General features: G+C 42.6%; 3 protein-coding genes across 3 annotated transcripts; 1 reads left to right on the top strand and 2 right to left on the bottom strand.

Annotated features, from left to right (window-relative positions):
• Positions 1-167: 167 nt before the first annotated feature.
• Positions 168-2,347, bottom strand: LOC129724849 (protein zwilch). Its single transcript, XM_055680090.1, has 3 exons — positions 1,153-2,347; positions 1,022-1,095; positions 168-965 (listed from the first exon to the last, which is right to left on the bottom strand). Exons 1-3 carry the CDS (start codon positions 2,198-2,200, stop codon positions 171-173), a joined length of 1,917 nt encoding a protein of 638 aa, XP_055536065.1. The 5' UTR covers positions 2,201-2,347; the 3' UTR covers positions 168-170.
• A 615-nt stretch (positions 2,348-2,962) lies between these two features.
• Positions 2,963-4,965, bottom strand: LOC129729225 (gastrula zinc finger protein XlCGF57.1-like). Its single transcript, XM_055687725.1, has 2 exons — positions 4,741-4,965; positions 2,963-4,678 (listed from the first exon to the last, which is right to left on the bottom strand). Exons 1-2 carry the CDS (start codon positions 4,855-4,857, stop codon positions 3,119-3,121), a joined length of 1,677 nt encoding a protein of 558 aa, XP_055543700.1. The 5' UTR covers positions 4,858-4,965; the 3' UTR covers positions 2,963-3,118.
• Positions 4,966-7,795: 2,830 nt separating this feature from the next.
• LOC129716682 (uncharacterized) lies at positions 7,796-8,659 on the top strand. The gene has a single exon (XM_055666517.1). It carries the CDS (start codon positions 7,796-7,798, stop codon positions 8,657-8,659), a length of 864 nt encoding a protein of 287 aa, XP_055522492.1.
• Positions 8,660-14,911: the final 6,252 nt, after the last annotated feature.

Raw genomic sequence — 14,911 nt, 5'->3', positions numbered from 1 at the left:
TGACAAGTATTGAAAAATAATAACAGATTTTAAAAATCTAAAACAATAGGAGCTGAAAAGGTTGAAAAAGGCTAACAAAAAAGGCTCCAAAAGTTCCACCTATAACGCATACATCTCTATAGGTTTGTGATGATCATACGGAGACAGAAAATACTCACGAGACCGCCTTCTCAATGATTGATCAGTTTCGTATATTCCAAGCACCAGTAGGAGTTCACTCCTTCCGCGCATTCCGCGTTAAGCTGACTGTACAAATGGGTAGGGAAAATCGGCTCCGTGCTCTGGTAGAAGGTGCTTTGCACTGTACGGAATTTGCACTTGCTGGTCATCTTAACTTTGCGAATGTAGGGTGTAGCGTTTTCCACCAGTTCGATGATCTTATTGTCCATAATCGGAATCTCTAGTCGGTCAGTTTTGCGCGACCGTATATCTTCGAAGCTGACAGCTGGCCGGGCAAAATATTCCTCAGCAACATGCGAGTAAATGTTCGTTAATTTCAAGTGCGTTTCGATCGAAAGCAAGTGTTCGAGCAATAGATGAACCTGAGCCAGTTTACCAATCTTCAGCGTAGCTTCGTTCGCGTTGAAATAACTATTACGAATGGCCCCGTCATCATCATCATCCTGCTCGGTGCTACCAGTGCCTGACAGTAAAGTCGTCTTACGACTGTGAGCCGATTTGGCTTCCGATGGCTTTACCGCGTCGTACATGGATTTTCTTATACTCGAGGCTCGAGAGGCACTCTGTCCTCCATTCGTGGCCGTAGTTTTACCCACTTTCGCCAGGTCTAGATTGCAAATCTTACTCTCATGGAAAATAATCTGATAATCATTGAAAATTTTTTCCAGCCCTATTTCTAGCAGCAACTCCAGAGGTTCGGCTCCGCTTAGCATGGGTATCGCCAGACGTCCTTGAGCAATCGATTTGATCAACTGGGCTAGCCGATTGTTGTTACTGGGAATGTTCTGTGAGATAAGAATGTGACTCTAGTTTGAATGTTGGATTTGAATGCTTAACTTACCGCGAGATTACTTTTGGATGCAGCTTTAAAGATAAATGTTAGAACCTCCCTTAAATCATCGTACCCAGAGCAATCTAAAAACGTACAACTTTAGAAAATAATATAATGTGGAAACATCGATCAATACTAACATTTTAGGACACTCCACAGCCGGTCCGTTACGTCAGCAGCTGTCCTGTTTTTTACGCGCTCCACAACCGATCCGATCTGTACCAGCTTGTAGTCCGTCGATTCCATCATACAAAATTCCGTTAAAATCTTGTGGACCTTCTCCTTAATCAGGTCGATATCCAACGCACCGGCAAACGTATCGTTTTCGAGATTAAGACGACCCTCGCTGCGAATTTGAATTATCTTCTCCTTGATTGTTTCCAGCAGATGCAACTGGCTCCAAAAATATTCCGCCACCGACTGAGTGTCGTCAATGCGAATGGTTTGCTGCAGCCAGATGTCGGCTTTCTTATTGATGCAAAACGACGGCTGTTCAGAGTAATTGGTCCAGTAGAGTTTAACGCTTATGTGGGACTGGATTTTATACCACAGTTCAATATTTGTTTCCAGTTTCTTCTCCGAACCAGCTCGCGTTCTTGTTTCGTGAACTTTTTGGAACCTGACCATCGAAAGAGTATCATCAGCAAAACATCCCAACAGCCTGACTACTCCTCTAATAAAATTCCGTGCCCCTCTCTTCAACACAATCTGCAACAGCATAGTTTGATCCATATCACGAGCATCGCACAGAGCCCACAACTGACCACTGCCGGAATAATCACTGTTCAACACCTCTTGAAAAATCGCTGTCGCTTTTTCCACCGGAATCGGTACGTAGCATTCTTCCTTGTCCAGCCACGGGTTCTCCAAGTAGATCACTGCTCCCGGCTCATCAGAGAGATTTAAATCATCTAGTTTCACGTCATCCTTTAGCGGCGATCCGGTAAGATCCAAATCCGGTTGACTTGATGTGCTCCCTCCTTTTTTGCTCCTGAATTGAGCTCCATCGATTTGCATGACCCTGCTCCGATGTTCGTCATATTTGTAGATGAAAATGACTTTCGAATCGGCCTCTCCGGTCAGCGATTGTACGTATGTTGGAGCGGGGGCCAATAGCACATCAGCCGTATCGTAGGTGTTTTTCAAAAAGGCATAGACGTTAGCAAGGTTGTTCACTTCTGCTGACATTTTTTTCTTCCTTCGTCGACGTTTTTTTTTTTTTGGATTCACTAACTTTGTTTGCGACTTTCACAAAAGATTATGATCAAATTACATTAAAACAAGAATATAGTCGATTCTAACAAAAATTTGTCTGTTGAAAAAATTCGAATTGATCTCTGTCAAACTAATAAAAAAATGACAGCAAAACCGAGGCGCGCAATTCACGCGCCAATTGACGTTGACGAGCGTTGACGGTATAACTAACTGATATTATAGCTATTATAGCTACTAGAGGTTGCGTGAACTGGTTATGGATCATGGTAGGTATTGAACTGTACGAACTGCACATATTATATTTGCTATATATTTGCTGAAACTATTCACTAGATATTTATTCTACGATAAACATGTTCATTGTTTAATCTGGCTTCGTTGAACATTTATTAATTTATTTTTTTTTATTTATTCATCAACTACATATATTGTCTCGACCATGCATTTGATCTCAAACTTAGCTCGGAATCGTCAAAAATACTGTTAGACGATAGAACAAAACCAGAAATGAAATCGATCCCAAATAGAACCCAGGTCAGGAGAGATCAGTTCCAGGTAAAACACAGAATCGTCTTAAAATGCATCTAAAGGTCAAAAAAGTAATCCTGAATCTAGCCCAGATAAGGCAAAAAAAACGAATTTATTCGTTGAGCTCACCAAAACTTAAAAATCAATTGTAATACCTTTTTTGCATTACTAAACAGTGGATCATAATTACTATGAAAAAACAACTCATAATTTAACGACAATTGTATTCTACGTACCATTTTTATTATATAATCAAAATGTCTTTTTAACTACTTTTCCAGTACAAAACTTTAGAAGAGAGCACTAATAAGTACCAAAAGTAAATGCAATTTTATTCTATGATAAAGTAACATCGAAGTTCTATCAACTCTGGCTGTCCTCGTCTTGTCCAGCTTCCAGCACCAACTGTTCAGCCTCCGTACTTTCCTCAGTCTTTAGCTCCTGTTCCGCATCTAAAATCACCGTCAGCGTACCCATCTTAACTACCTTGGCCAAAGGATGGGCTTTCAGGTGCCGTTTCAGTGCATTGGAATCGTTCAATTTCTTCCCCTCGCAGAGGTAGCACTGAAACGGACTGCACGCCTGCTCGTCGTGAATCCGCATGTGGATGGTCAGATTGCCCCGTAGTGCGAACGATTTGCGACACACCAGACACTCGAACGGTTTCTGTCCGCTGTGCAAGAACTTGTGCGCCTTCAGATGGTTCACCTGCTTGAAGGACAGTTCACACATATCGCACTTGTACGGCCGTTCACCCGAGTGGATCAACCGGTGCGTCCGGAGAGAGGTCTCATAGCCAAACTTCTTATGGCAAACTCCACACTCGTACGGTTGCTCTTTGGTGTGACTACGCAGGTGGACTTTTAAATGTGCTCTCACCTTGAAACTCTTGCCGCAGAAGGTGCACAGAATTTTTGCATCAGAATGCATCTGCTTGTGGCTTCGCAGTGAAATCTTGCTCGAGTACACCTTGTGACAAACATCACATTCAACCGCATCGACGCTTGTCTTCACTTGCACACTGCGGGTATGTCTCGTTTCGTGAAGTTTGAGCAACTTGCCTGACTTAAAACGCTTCGCACATACTGGGCAGCAATAGTTTTTCTCCTGTACATGAGTGCTATGGTGAGCTTCCAGAATAGTCTTTTGCGAAAACTCCTTCCCGCACAGATCGCAAACAAACGGCTTCTCCCCTAGATGGGCACTTTTGACGTGCCGTCGAAGATTACGGCTGCTCGTGTAGGAATTCGTACAACTTTGACAAGCATAATTTCGCTCCCCGGTATGTATTACTTCATGACTTTGCAGGTGTGCTCTCCGGGAAAACCAGCGATCACACTGCTTACACTGGAAACGTTCCTTTCCGTGATCCTTGTTGTGTTTATACAAATCGGTACATTTTTCGAACCCTTTACCACACGTTTCGCAAAAGAACTTTTTGGTTCCGTCCATGGACGTGGTTTGCATTGGAATGAAATTCCTAGTGTGTTCCTGATCTTGGCAAATAACATCGGTGGCTTCGCCGTTATCTATCAACTCACCCTCAACCATATTTATGTCATCCTCTTCTTCCAGAATCTCTTCAATTGCAAAACCTTCCGATTGCGCTTTGAATAACTGCTCCGTTTCAGCCAGCTCGACATGGTTCTCTACCTTCAAAACATCAAGCTCCTGCTGGTCGGGACTGCTCCTGCCAACAAGGTCTTCTATGTCTACATTTTCACCCACTAAGAACTCGATGGTTTCAATCAACGGCTTTTGCTCGCCCGTGTCTACTGAAACTTCCGCTTTCAGCAGCTCCTGAATTTCCTCCTGAAGTTTCTGCTCAGCTGCCTCACAACGAAGCAGAAAATCATAACTTAGATTGAGTGTACCGACACACTCCATACAAATGCAACGGGGCAGGGTATCGTCTTGCTGAATCTACGGGAACAAACCATCGCATTGTATCATTTATTAGTAAGGGTAGGGAATGCAATACTTACCCGGATCGTGGTCAGCGAGGACAACTTTGCTGCCACATTTTCGTTCAGCTTGTTTGTCAAATCGCACAAATTGTCCTGAGATTCGCAAATTCTGCAGATTGTTTGAAAGTACTCCATCGTCGCGCTGAACGGGATCAGAGAGCCATTGGTTTTAAAAAGCGGTTTTTTTCTGCAAGTTGCGATCAAAAGTTCCTAAACATTCTTCTTCTTCTGCTTCTTAACTCTTTTTGAGCCGTCTCACGTCAGCTCTATTGGGAGGGCCAGTCGCATCGACTATATACCCTGCTGTACTTTTGTTCTCGAGTGTTCAAATCGTTCAAATATTTAGTTTATTTTTCCTCACGAATTCAGCTATTTCCTTGTAGGTGTCAATATCACCGTTAGTGAATATTTCAGCTAGTGATCTGTATTTGTTGTCGAAGCTATAGTCCATTCTTCGAATGCAATACTTCATACAATGCAGTATAACTGTGTTCTGCAGTCTCTGCTTCTTCGCAGAGATCACAATCGGGGTCAGAAACAATTTTCATGCGGGCTAGCCAATATCGTGAGTAATCATGTCCAGACATAAGTCTGTTTATAAGCCTTATGTCCTGACCATTCATTACTTTTTTCCTATACCAGGGTGTTGTTGAAAAAGTTCGATTTATTTCGTAGAATTTTTTTCCTCTCTCCACCGAATATGATTTATACCATTCTGTGGCGTTTTTTGCTAGTAGCTGTTTAAAAAACATGAATGCATCACTCACCAAAAATTTATTTTCCAAAATATTGTCTGATGTTAAATTTTTTTTAGCTAGAAGGTCTGCGATGTCGTTCCCCTGTATTGCCACATGGCTTGGAATCCACTTGATGAAAATATTCCATTTCGCACAGATTTTTAATATGTCGATTAGTATGTCTTCGCCATGGTTGCTATCTCGTGTGCTTTCTAGCATTACACAAGCTGATTTCGAGTCGGTGTAGATGACAAAATTCTCTAGATGAAACTCGTCTACTAACGAGGTCGCCTTTTTTATAGCTGTAAGTTCTGCTGACGTGATGCTTGTCTCGTTCCTCAAGCGATAGTGAAACCTCTGACGGGTACTTTCAATGAAAACACCTATGCCACATACTGTACCTTCTTTCAACGCATCTGTGAAAATGCGCCCTCGTCCTTTATGAGTCCCATTCATAGTGAACAGTGCCATTTACTTGAGTTTCATAGGATTTGTGTTGACTTTAGAGCTGAGTAATCCCTCTATGTAAGAAGCGATTCCAACTCTACCTACCGTGTACAACCGCTTATCCTTAGCTATGTTGTCAAAGGTGTCCTTATGTTTGCAGTAGAGCCGCTCCATAAAAGAAAAACTTTCTAAATCGTTTTCATTCGATGGTGGATTTATATGCTCTAATTGGTGTGCGACGATATTATCTCTAGCGCAACAGCGTATGATTTCTCTAGCCGCAACATATACTTGCCTGAGATGTAATGATTCTTGACCACTTAGTGCTGTCAGTACGTTCAGCGGCGTGGAGCGCGTCGTGCCCGTTATTTTTCTTAGGCACTGGTTGTTTACTATAGTCAACATCTTATGGTTGCTTTCCTTCGCGTTACAATGCACTACACTGCCATATTCCAATACACTGCGAAAAATTGATTTATATATTTTGGCCACTGTGTCTGGATGAGCCCCAGTTTTGATACCACTGAGCACTTTTATCATGTTCAATCTATCTTGAATGTTTGTTCTTATCTGTCTTGTGTGTGTGCCAAAGCCTCAATAGCGATCTATTATTATTCCAAGATACTTGTGATTTCTTACTGATTCGATATCCGTTCCATTAATTTGAATCTTAAGATGTTTGTCGTTGTTCTGAAAAAGCAGAGTTTTGGTCTTTTCAGCATTAATTTTGAAGTTTAGCATCTCGGCAACGGCTATAAATTCGTCTATATATTCTTGAGCCACTTTGTTGAGATCTTCTAAATTTTTCGCCTTCACCATAACCCCAAAATCGTCCGCGTATTGAACAAGTACAACACCGTCTTTCTTTATATCATGCAACGCCAAAGTATACGTATTAAACAATGTTGGAGATAATACATCTCCTTGCGGAATTCCATTTGTAATGGTACGCGTGATAGTTTTGTTTCTCATATGTAGAACTATTTGTCTGTTTTGGAGGAATGAGAGGATCCACATTACTATATCAGGCGGGACTTGGATTTCTAGTAGAATTTTTTCCAGCGTGTTCACTTGAATCGCGTTAAACGCGTTACTGAGATCTATGCATATCATAGCAGTGACGCACTTTTCCCGTTTGCTCTGCTTTATCCAGTTAGTCACATAAGATATGCAAGTCTGAGTGGATAAATTCTTGCGAAAACCGAATGAAGTCGGTGGCAATATATTATTTTTATGGAGAAACTCTTGTAATCGTTCCAAAACTGCAGTATTCGCTATTTTCGTAAGAGTTGGAACTAACGAAATAGGCCTTTTATTCTCAGGAAGATTCTGGTCCCTTCCATGTTTCGGTATGGCAACCACTTTTATTTTCTTAAGGTGGTCGGCCAAACAGCTCCTTTTCCACATTCCGTTTAACTCTTCGATTATCATCTTTACTACTTCAGGTTGTAGAAGGTTTAGTGTTTCGTAGGTTACGGCATCATCTCCAGGGGCTGAGTTTTTCTTCTTTGAGGAAAGTATACGTGTCCAGTTTGTAATATTCAAAAGTTTATCCGTAACAAACGGTATCGAGAAGTATCATATCAACTGTTTCTGTTGTTTACATTCAGCGTTTTTTCGAGTAGATTTTTATCTGTGTTTTTCTTTCAACTTCAAACTTCGTCTGCTATGTGTTGTATCTCATCTATTTTCTAAAGTGATTTGTGACCAAAGAAAAGTGAAGTTTAATTGATTCCGTTAATTCTTAAGCTGCAAAGTTTCATTTTAATCACTGACACCGCCTATTGTTTTTGTTGCTCGTTTGCGCCACCGCCATCGAGGATAAGGTCATATCCACCGCCGTTTTAAATTTACACATTTGCTACACTGAACGAAAATCTTTCGCTAAAATGGAGAATGTGTGTGACCAGTGCGCTAAGCCGGCACAAGCCGATGGGGATAATATTCGATGCATGGGTTTCTGCAACCAAATCGCCCATGTTATGGGTGCCAAAATGAACTCGTCCTTTTTGAAAATTCTTCGCGAAAGGAAAAATCTTATCTGGATGTGCGACGAGTGTGTAAAGCTCATGAAAATGACTCGCTTCAAGGAAGCTATGTCATCTGTTAGCTGTGCCGTTTCATCAACCCATGATCGACACGCCGAAGCTCTTAGCGAATTGAAACAGGCAATTAAAGCCAATGGTGAACACGTGGAAAAACTTTCCAAGAAGGTCATTGAAACTGCATCCACACCACTTTCTTCAAGAAATGAAGCTAGAGAGCCTCCAAAAAAACGTCGCCGCGAGGAACTCACGAAAACGATTCCACCACTTCTAGTCGGAACGAAGTCATCTTCTTCACAGACGATAATGACAGTCTCATCTCCAAAGGAACTTTTCTGGTTATATTTGTCGAGAATTCATCCCAGTGTCAAAACTGAAGCTATTGTCGAGCTCGCTAAAGAGAGTCTACAGTGCAACGAGCCAATTAAAGTAATTCCTTTGTTGAAAAGGAACGCCGACTTGAGCACGATGAACTTCATATCCTTCAAAGTTGGAATGGACAAAAAATACCGCGATATCGCGCTTGACGTGGAAACCTGGCCACGTGGCGTTGTGTTCCGGGAGTTCGACGGCACTAATGCAAAAAACTTCTGGGCACCACAAATTCAAGAAAAGACACCGAATGCTCCCCGCATAGAGGTAACCCCAACAAGCGATCTCTTGCCCCCCAGCACGGAAGTAGGCTCTTCGCAAATGGAAACCTCGTAGACACGAAGACCAACGCATCAACCGATTTTTCACCAGCTACAACCACAGTCCTCTGGCCACTGGGACGCACCGACTCTCTAATTATGGTAGCCCCAGACCCCTCCACCGCAGTCGAGCCACTGCCGCCAGCGCTCAACAGTCGTCCCGGTCCTGCGTGTGGAAGTGGGGAACGGGGCTTCCAAGAACTCATCAATGGCAAGTACAAATCTTTTTACGGTCATCATTTTCATCAGCACTGCGCTTCCAGCCCGCTAGAACTTGACCCTCGGCCACCAGTCTCCAACACACGGCGTTCTACGGTCGACTCGCTGACAACTCCGGGACGCAACGACTCTAGCATTGTGGAATCCTCCGAACCCCCCACCGCAGTCGTGCCACTGCCGCCAGCGCTCAACAGTCGTCCCGGTCCTGCGTGTGGTAGCGGGGAACGGGGCTTCCAAAATGTTAGTCACGGCAAGTACACTTCCGTTTCTTCCGCATGCACTACTGATCCGCACTACGCTTCCAGATCACAGAGTACCACCGTAAAAAATTATCTGACTGTGTACTACCAGAACGTGCGGGGCCTACGTACCAAAACAAACGAGCTGAGACTGTTGCTTTCCAGTTGTGACTACGATGTCCTAGTCTTCACTGAAACCTGGCTCCGACCTGACATCATTGATTCGGAGTTGTCATCCGACTACTCCTTATTTAGATGTGACCGCAGTGAGCGTATCAGTGAACTATCGCGGGGTGGTGGTGTGCTTATTGCAATCAAAAATAACATCACAAGCACTTTGATCTCACTGCCGAACAGTAGCCATCTTGAGCAGGTTGCTGTTAGGGTCCACCTTCCAAGTCGCTCACTTTACATCTGCTGTATATACTTACGGCCAAATTCCAGTGCTGATGTGTACGCTGCTCACTCTGCAGCATTCGGGGCAATGTCTGATCAGGTCGACAATACTGACGTTATAATGGTGCTAGGGGACTACAACCTCCCACACCTAAGATGGCAATGTGACGCGGATCTGAACGGTTATTTGCCCAGTAATGCATCGTCTGAACAAGAGATAGTACTTACTGAAACACTACTCGCCTGTGGTTTAGTTCAATTGAACAATCTCACAAATGTGAATGGGCGCTGGCTGGACTTGCTCTTCAGTAACATGCCGGATGAAGTCGAAGTAGACGAGCCCCCACACCCGCTGCTACCAGTTGATTGTCATCATAGACCATTCGTTGTATTGCTCGATGCTCGTTGCGATGTGTTAAATGCTGCGAATCGACCAGCCGAAGTGGAGCTAAATTTCAGGCGGTGCGATTTTGATGTGCTGAATAATGCTCTTGCCTCTATCGACTGGCAACAGCATCTGGTTAACGAATCCGTCGATTTGGATATGTCTACTTTCTATGATAAACTGTTTGAGGTAATCAACACACATGTTCCGCTTGTACGTCGTGCGCCCCACGCATCAACTCGCAGGTCTTGGTGGACTCCCGAACTTCGCCACTCAAGGAACATGCTTCGTAAAATGAGAAAAAGCTTCTTCAAGTCGAAAACCCAAGAAAACCGTAGGGTGCTTCGGAATATGGAAGCTACGTATAAGAATCTTCTTGCTGATACTCACAGGGCGTATTTGCAAAATGTACAACAAAACCTAAGGCAAAATCCGGCCTCTTTCTGGAAATATGTAAAGTCACTTAAGGCTGGCCCTAGAATACCGTCCAGTTTACAACATGCGAGTAAAACCTCAAATACGGCTGATGAAGCTGTTGAATTATTTTCCGACTTCTTTCAAAGTGTCTATAGTACATCGTCCCCTGCGATACGTCCCGAATGCTTCCAGAGTGTAAATTCGTATGACATAAGTCTACCAGAAATAAGGTTTTCGATTAGAGAGGTTCGAAAAGCACTGGAAAATGTCGACACCACAAAAGGCGCTGGAGCGGACGGGCTTCCGCCTCTACTTCTCAAAAATTGCGCAGCATCACTGGCTCATCCTGTTTCATGCCTCTTCAACTTATCGCTCTCTTCGAAGGTCTTCCCAACGTTCTGGAAAACCGCACGCATTGTACCGATTCTCAAAACTGGCAATATTCACCACGTCAAAAATTATCGTGGCATATCAATACTATGCTCACTTGCGAAGATATTCGAGTCGCTAGTTCATGTCGTGCTATATAGAGTAGCACGACCGCTCATATCAGAATACCAACACGGGTTTGTGCAACAAAGGTCCACAACCTCCAACCTGATGTGTTATACAAACGCACTATTTCCTGAAATTGAGAACAGAAAACAAGTCGATGCTGTCTACGTCGATTTCTCTAAGGCTTTTGATGTTGTACCACACGATTATGCCATCGAAAAACTTAAACGTATGGGGTTTCCAGAGCACATCACCGAATGGCTACACTCATACCTCACTACCCGTAAAGCCTCAGTCTGCGTGAACTCCGTGTGTTCCAAAGAGTTCGTCCTCACGTCTGGTGTCCCACAGGGAAGCGTACTGGGTCCGCTTATATTTGTTTTGTTTGTAAACGACATATGCACTAGACTGAAGTCCCAGAAGCAGATGTTTGCTGATGACCTCAAATTCTATAGAGTAGTATCGGCACCTCTGGACTGTCTGGCTTTACAAGACGACATCAACGAACTTTCGCTATGGTGTTCACAAAATGGCATGAAAATGAACGCAGCGAAGTGCAAAATTGTCTCATTCACAAGACGCTCTGACTCTGTAAACCATACATATTACATCGATGGTAACGTCCTGGAGCGGGTCACTTCTGTTCGCGATCTAGGAGTCACAATAGACTCTAAACTCCGATTTCATGATCATGTCTCAATCATTGCAGCCAAAGCGTTTGCAGTGCTCGGACTCATTCGAAGGCAGTCGCGCCATTTCACTGATGTATACACTCTAAAAACCCTCTTCTGTGCATTGGTTCGGAGCATCCTTGAGTATGCAGTTCAAGTCTGGGCACCATACCAACTAGCGCACGCCGTGAAATTAGAGCGGATACAAAAGCAGTTCATTCGGTATGCTTTACGCCAACTACCGTGGAATGATCCGGTGAATTTACCTGACTACACCGCGCGTTGCATGCTTCTTAATTTAGAAACTCTCGCAGCCCGTCAAATCAAGCTGCAGAGAACGTTTATTTTCGACATAATAGAAAATGTTATTGACTGTCCAGAACTGTTAAGACACATCAATTTTAATGTACCCCCGCGAGCCCTCCGAAGTTATCCCACGATTAATTTACCTTTCCGAAGAACTAGTTACGGACGTGATAGTGCATATAATGCATGTCTGAAAGCATATAACGATGTCAGTGACCTCCATGAACTGGGTATGACGAAAACGGCTTTTAAAAATAGAATTAGAAATTAGAGTAAGCTATAATTAGTCTGTACGATTTTTATTCGAAGACGAGAAACAATAAACAATAAGTCTAGGGGTTTGGGATCGTGTTTTCCAAAATGAACATCTAGAAATGTTTGTGCTTTCGCCTCGTCTTCTTTTTTAAAAACTCGTTTGCCTGTTAGTTTTCCGATCATATACCAGAGTTCTTTCGTACTAGTAAAAGGTCCGACTTCTTCTGGGAATTGCTCAAATTTTGTTCGAATCTCTTCTCGTTTTTTCCTTTGGAATAAGGCCGCCTTACGCTTGAACTCTAACAAATTTTTTTGGCTCGAGACGCGATTGAACTCCCTTCTTGCTGCCGTTTTCTCCTGCCAAGCTTCATCGACTTCTGGCGACCACCAAAATTTTGGATTTTTATTGTTCTTTTTTCTGTTGTTCTTCCGTATTCTCGATACGCTGGTACCGAGTTCCTCAGTGTTTCTAACTAGCGAGCAATCCAATTGGCTGATTTCTTCCGCGATTCCGCTCTTGTCGTAATAATACTGGTTGTTCAAAATGTTTTCTTGCTTCAAAACGATGTCTATAGCCAAATGTTCACTACCAATTCCGTAGTCAAGCGTTTTCCATTCTACGTTCCCAAACAGTTCAGATGTGCACAAGGTGATGTCGATAGCAGTTGATCGTCGGTTCAGTTGAAATGGCACAAATGTAAATGATCCGTCATTCAGTATAAGAAAGTTCGTAGTATTCACTGTATTCATCAGAGCTTCCCCCTTTTTATCACATAAACTATCGCCCCATGTAATGTGGTGGGAATTAAAGTCGGCACCCACGATCACCTTTTTATAAATTTGCAGAGATTGGAATATAAGTTTCATATCCTTGTCAAAATCCACTGTAGAGATTGAAGGATTTACATAAATCGAAGATAATACTATATTATATTGAGGTATTTTAACCGTAACAATTTGCGTATTTTCCGAAACTGGGGGAGTTGGTATGTTCTGGTAATTGATGGTGTTAACCAAATATATTCCTGAGCCGCCATAGTTATCCTCTCTCGAGTGGGGGATGAAATGAAAGCCTTGAACTTTGTATTTGTTACTGTTTTCTAAATTCTCGTTCGTTCAGGTTTCAGCCAGTAGAGCTGCCGTGTAATTGTTTGCTGTGAGTACGCGATGAACTTCTGCCTTGTTTTTATTTACGCTTTGAATATTTGCTTGTAGAATTTTAAAATTTTTAGACGCCATTTTTAGTTCGGTAGTTGGTATGCGTGTCTGTTTAGTACAATGGTGTTTGCAAGGTTGAAGTGCTTAGTGGTACATTTTTTGAAAATGTTCTTGATATCGTCATTAGGACCGATCATTTCAATGAAATCCGAGTAAAAATTCTTTATTTTCTCCTCTGCTCTCCTTTGTATTGATGTTTGAGCTTCTTTAAGCATTTTTTCCCAGCGTTCTTTCTCTGTAACACTGTACGGATTACCTAGAGCCATTCCGTCAGATATCACGAGTGTATCTTTAACTATTGTATTCCTTTGTTCTGTTATTGCTGCCACTGATTTGTTTCTTACGTCCACCCGCGCACGTTTATTAGGTACTAGTTTAGTTTGCTCTCTATGAAGTCTAATCGCTGGTTGAACTGGTTTTTTCTCATCATTCGTTTTAGTCCATTGTTTCCTCATTGGATCTTTCCAAGTGAATCTCCCTTTGACAATGGAGGCAAAACTCTCCTTCGGATCTGGAAAATCCTCTGAATCAACGGTTAGTGGCTCGTATGTATTCCTTAGTAATGGCTTGATTTGTTGATTTGCTTCAGTGAATGTTAAATTTCGTTTTGACATCAAACTTTTAATGTCCAACTGCCGTTTTCTCTCCGGGCATGACTCATCCCTGGAGTTATGCTCAGTACTTTTGCAATGCGCGCATGTTTCAGTATTAGTACATATCTCCGATTCATTCTCGTGGCGCTGTGTACATCTACCGCATCTTTTAATTCCTTTACAGTTTTCTTGCCGGTGTCCAAATCGAAGGCAGTTCAAACACTTAACTACTCGAGGGATAAATGAGTTCACGCGACTCACACAGCAAAACAGCTTGATCTTTTCCGGAAGTTGGTTCGCTCTGAACGTGACACTAATACGGTTGATTGCGATTCGATCTCCGTTGTCCACTCGTTTTGTCATGCGTTTGACGTCGATGATTGGCACAGAGTATATCTTGCTTAATATCTTCGATATTGAGTTCTACTGGGATGCCTGCTACTACACCCGTGACGCAAACCAAATGCTTCGGTACGTACGCACGGTACGGTCCATTTCCTTTATTAATCGTTTCAACTAACATATTTGCTTTCAAATAGCTGCTCATAAATATTATTATTCTATACCTTCCGACATACTTCATGTCTGTAATGAAATTTTCAATTGTGTCCAGTTTTTGTAGTTCAGCACCTAGTGAGAACTTATTAATTTTCAATGCGCCATTTTTATTGTCTCTTAACTCGGAATAAATGCGTTATGGAGCAGAATCATTATTGTTGTAGGTTATGTTGATATATGCACGTGTTTCGGAATTTGCTTTGGTCTTTGGATCATCTTCTCCCTCTGCATTGTTGATGTTCCTGTTATCCTTCGAGATAGTTCCGAGATATTTATTTCCTATGTTCGGACCGGGGTCGTCCGGAATACCGAAATTGTTATCAATCATCATTATTATTCCGCATAAAACCACATCCCTGTCACGAACGTCATCCCCATACATTTCGCTTGAAGCCGTTTTTCTCTGGCTCTCTGGCTCGATTATACGTCAAAAGGCTGTCAGTGCTTGCGAAACAGCCGATTAAGCACCGTCCATGCGAGATCAACTGTGGCTGCAAGTGGTGTGAAGTAACACAG

This window comes from Wyeomyia smithii, chromosome 1 (assembly GCF_029784165.1).
Source record: "Wyeomyia smithii strain HCP4-BCI-WySm-NY-G18 chromosome 1, ASM2978416v1, whole genome shotgun sequence".
NCBI classification, from domain to species: domain Eukaryota; kingdom Metazoa; phylum Arthropoda; class Insecta; order Diptera; family Culicidae; genus Wyeomyia; species Wyeomyia smithii.
This window is presented reverse-complemented; position numbering and strand designations above follow the sequence as displayed.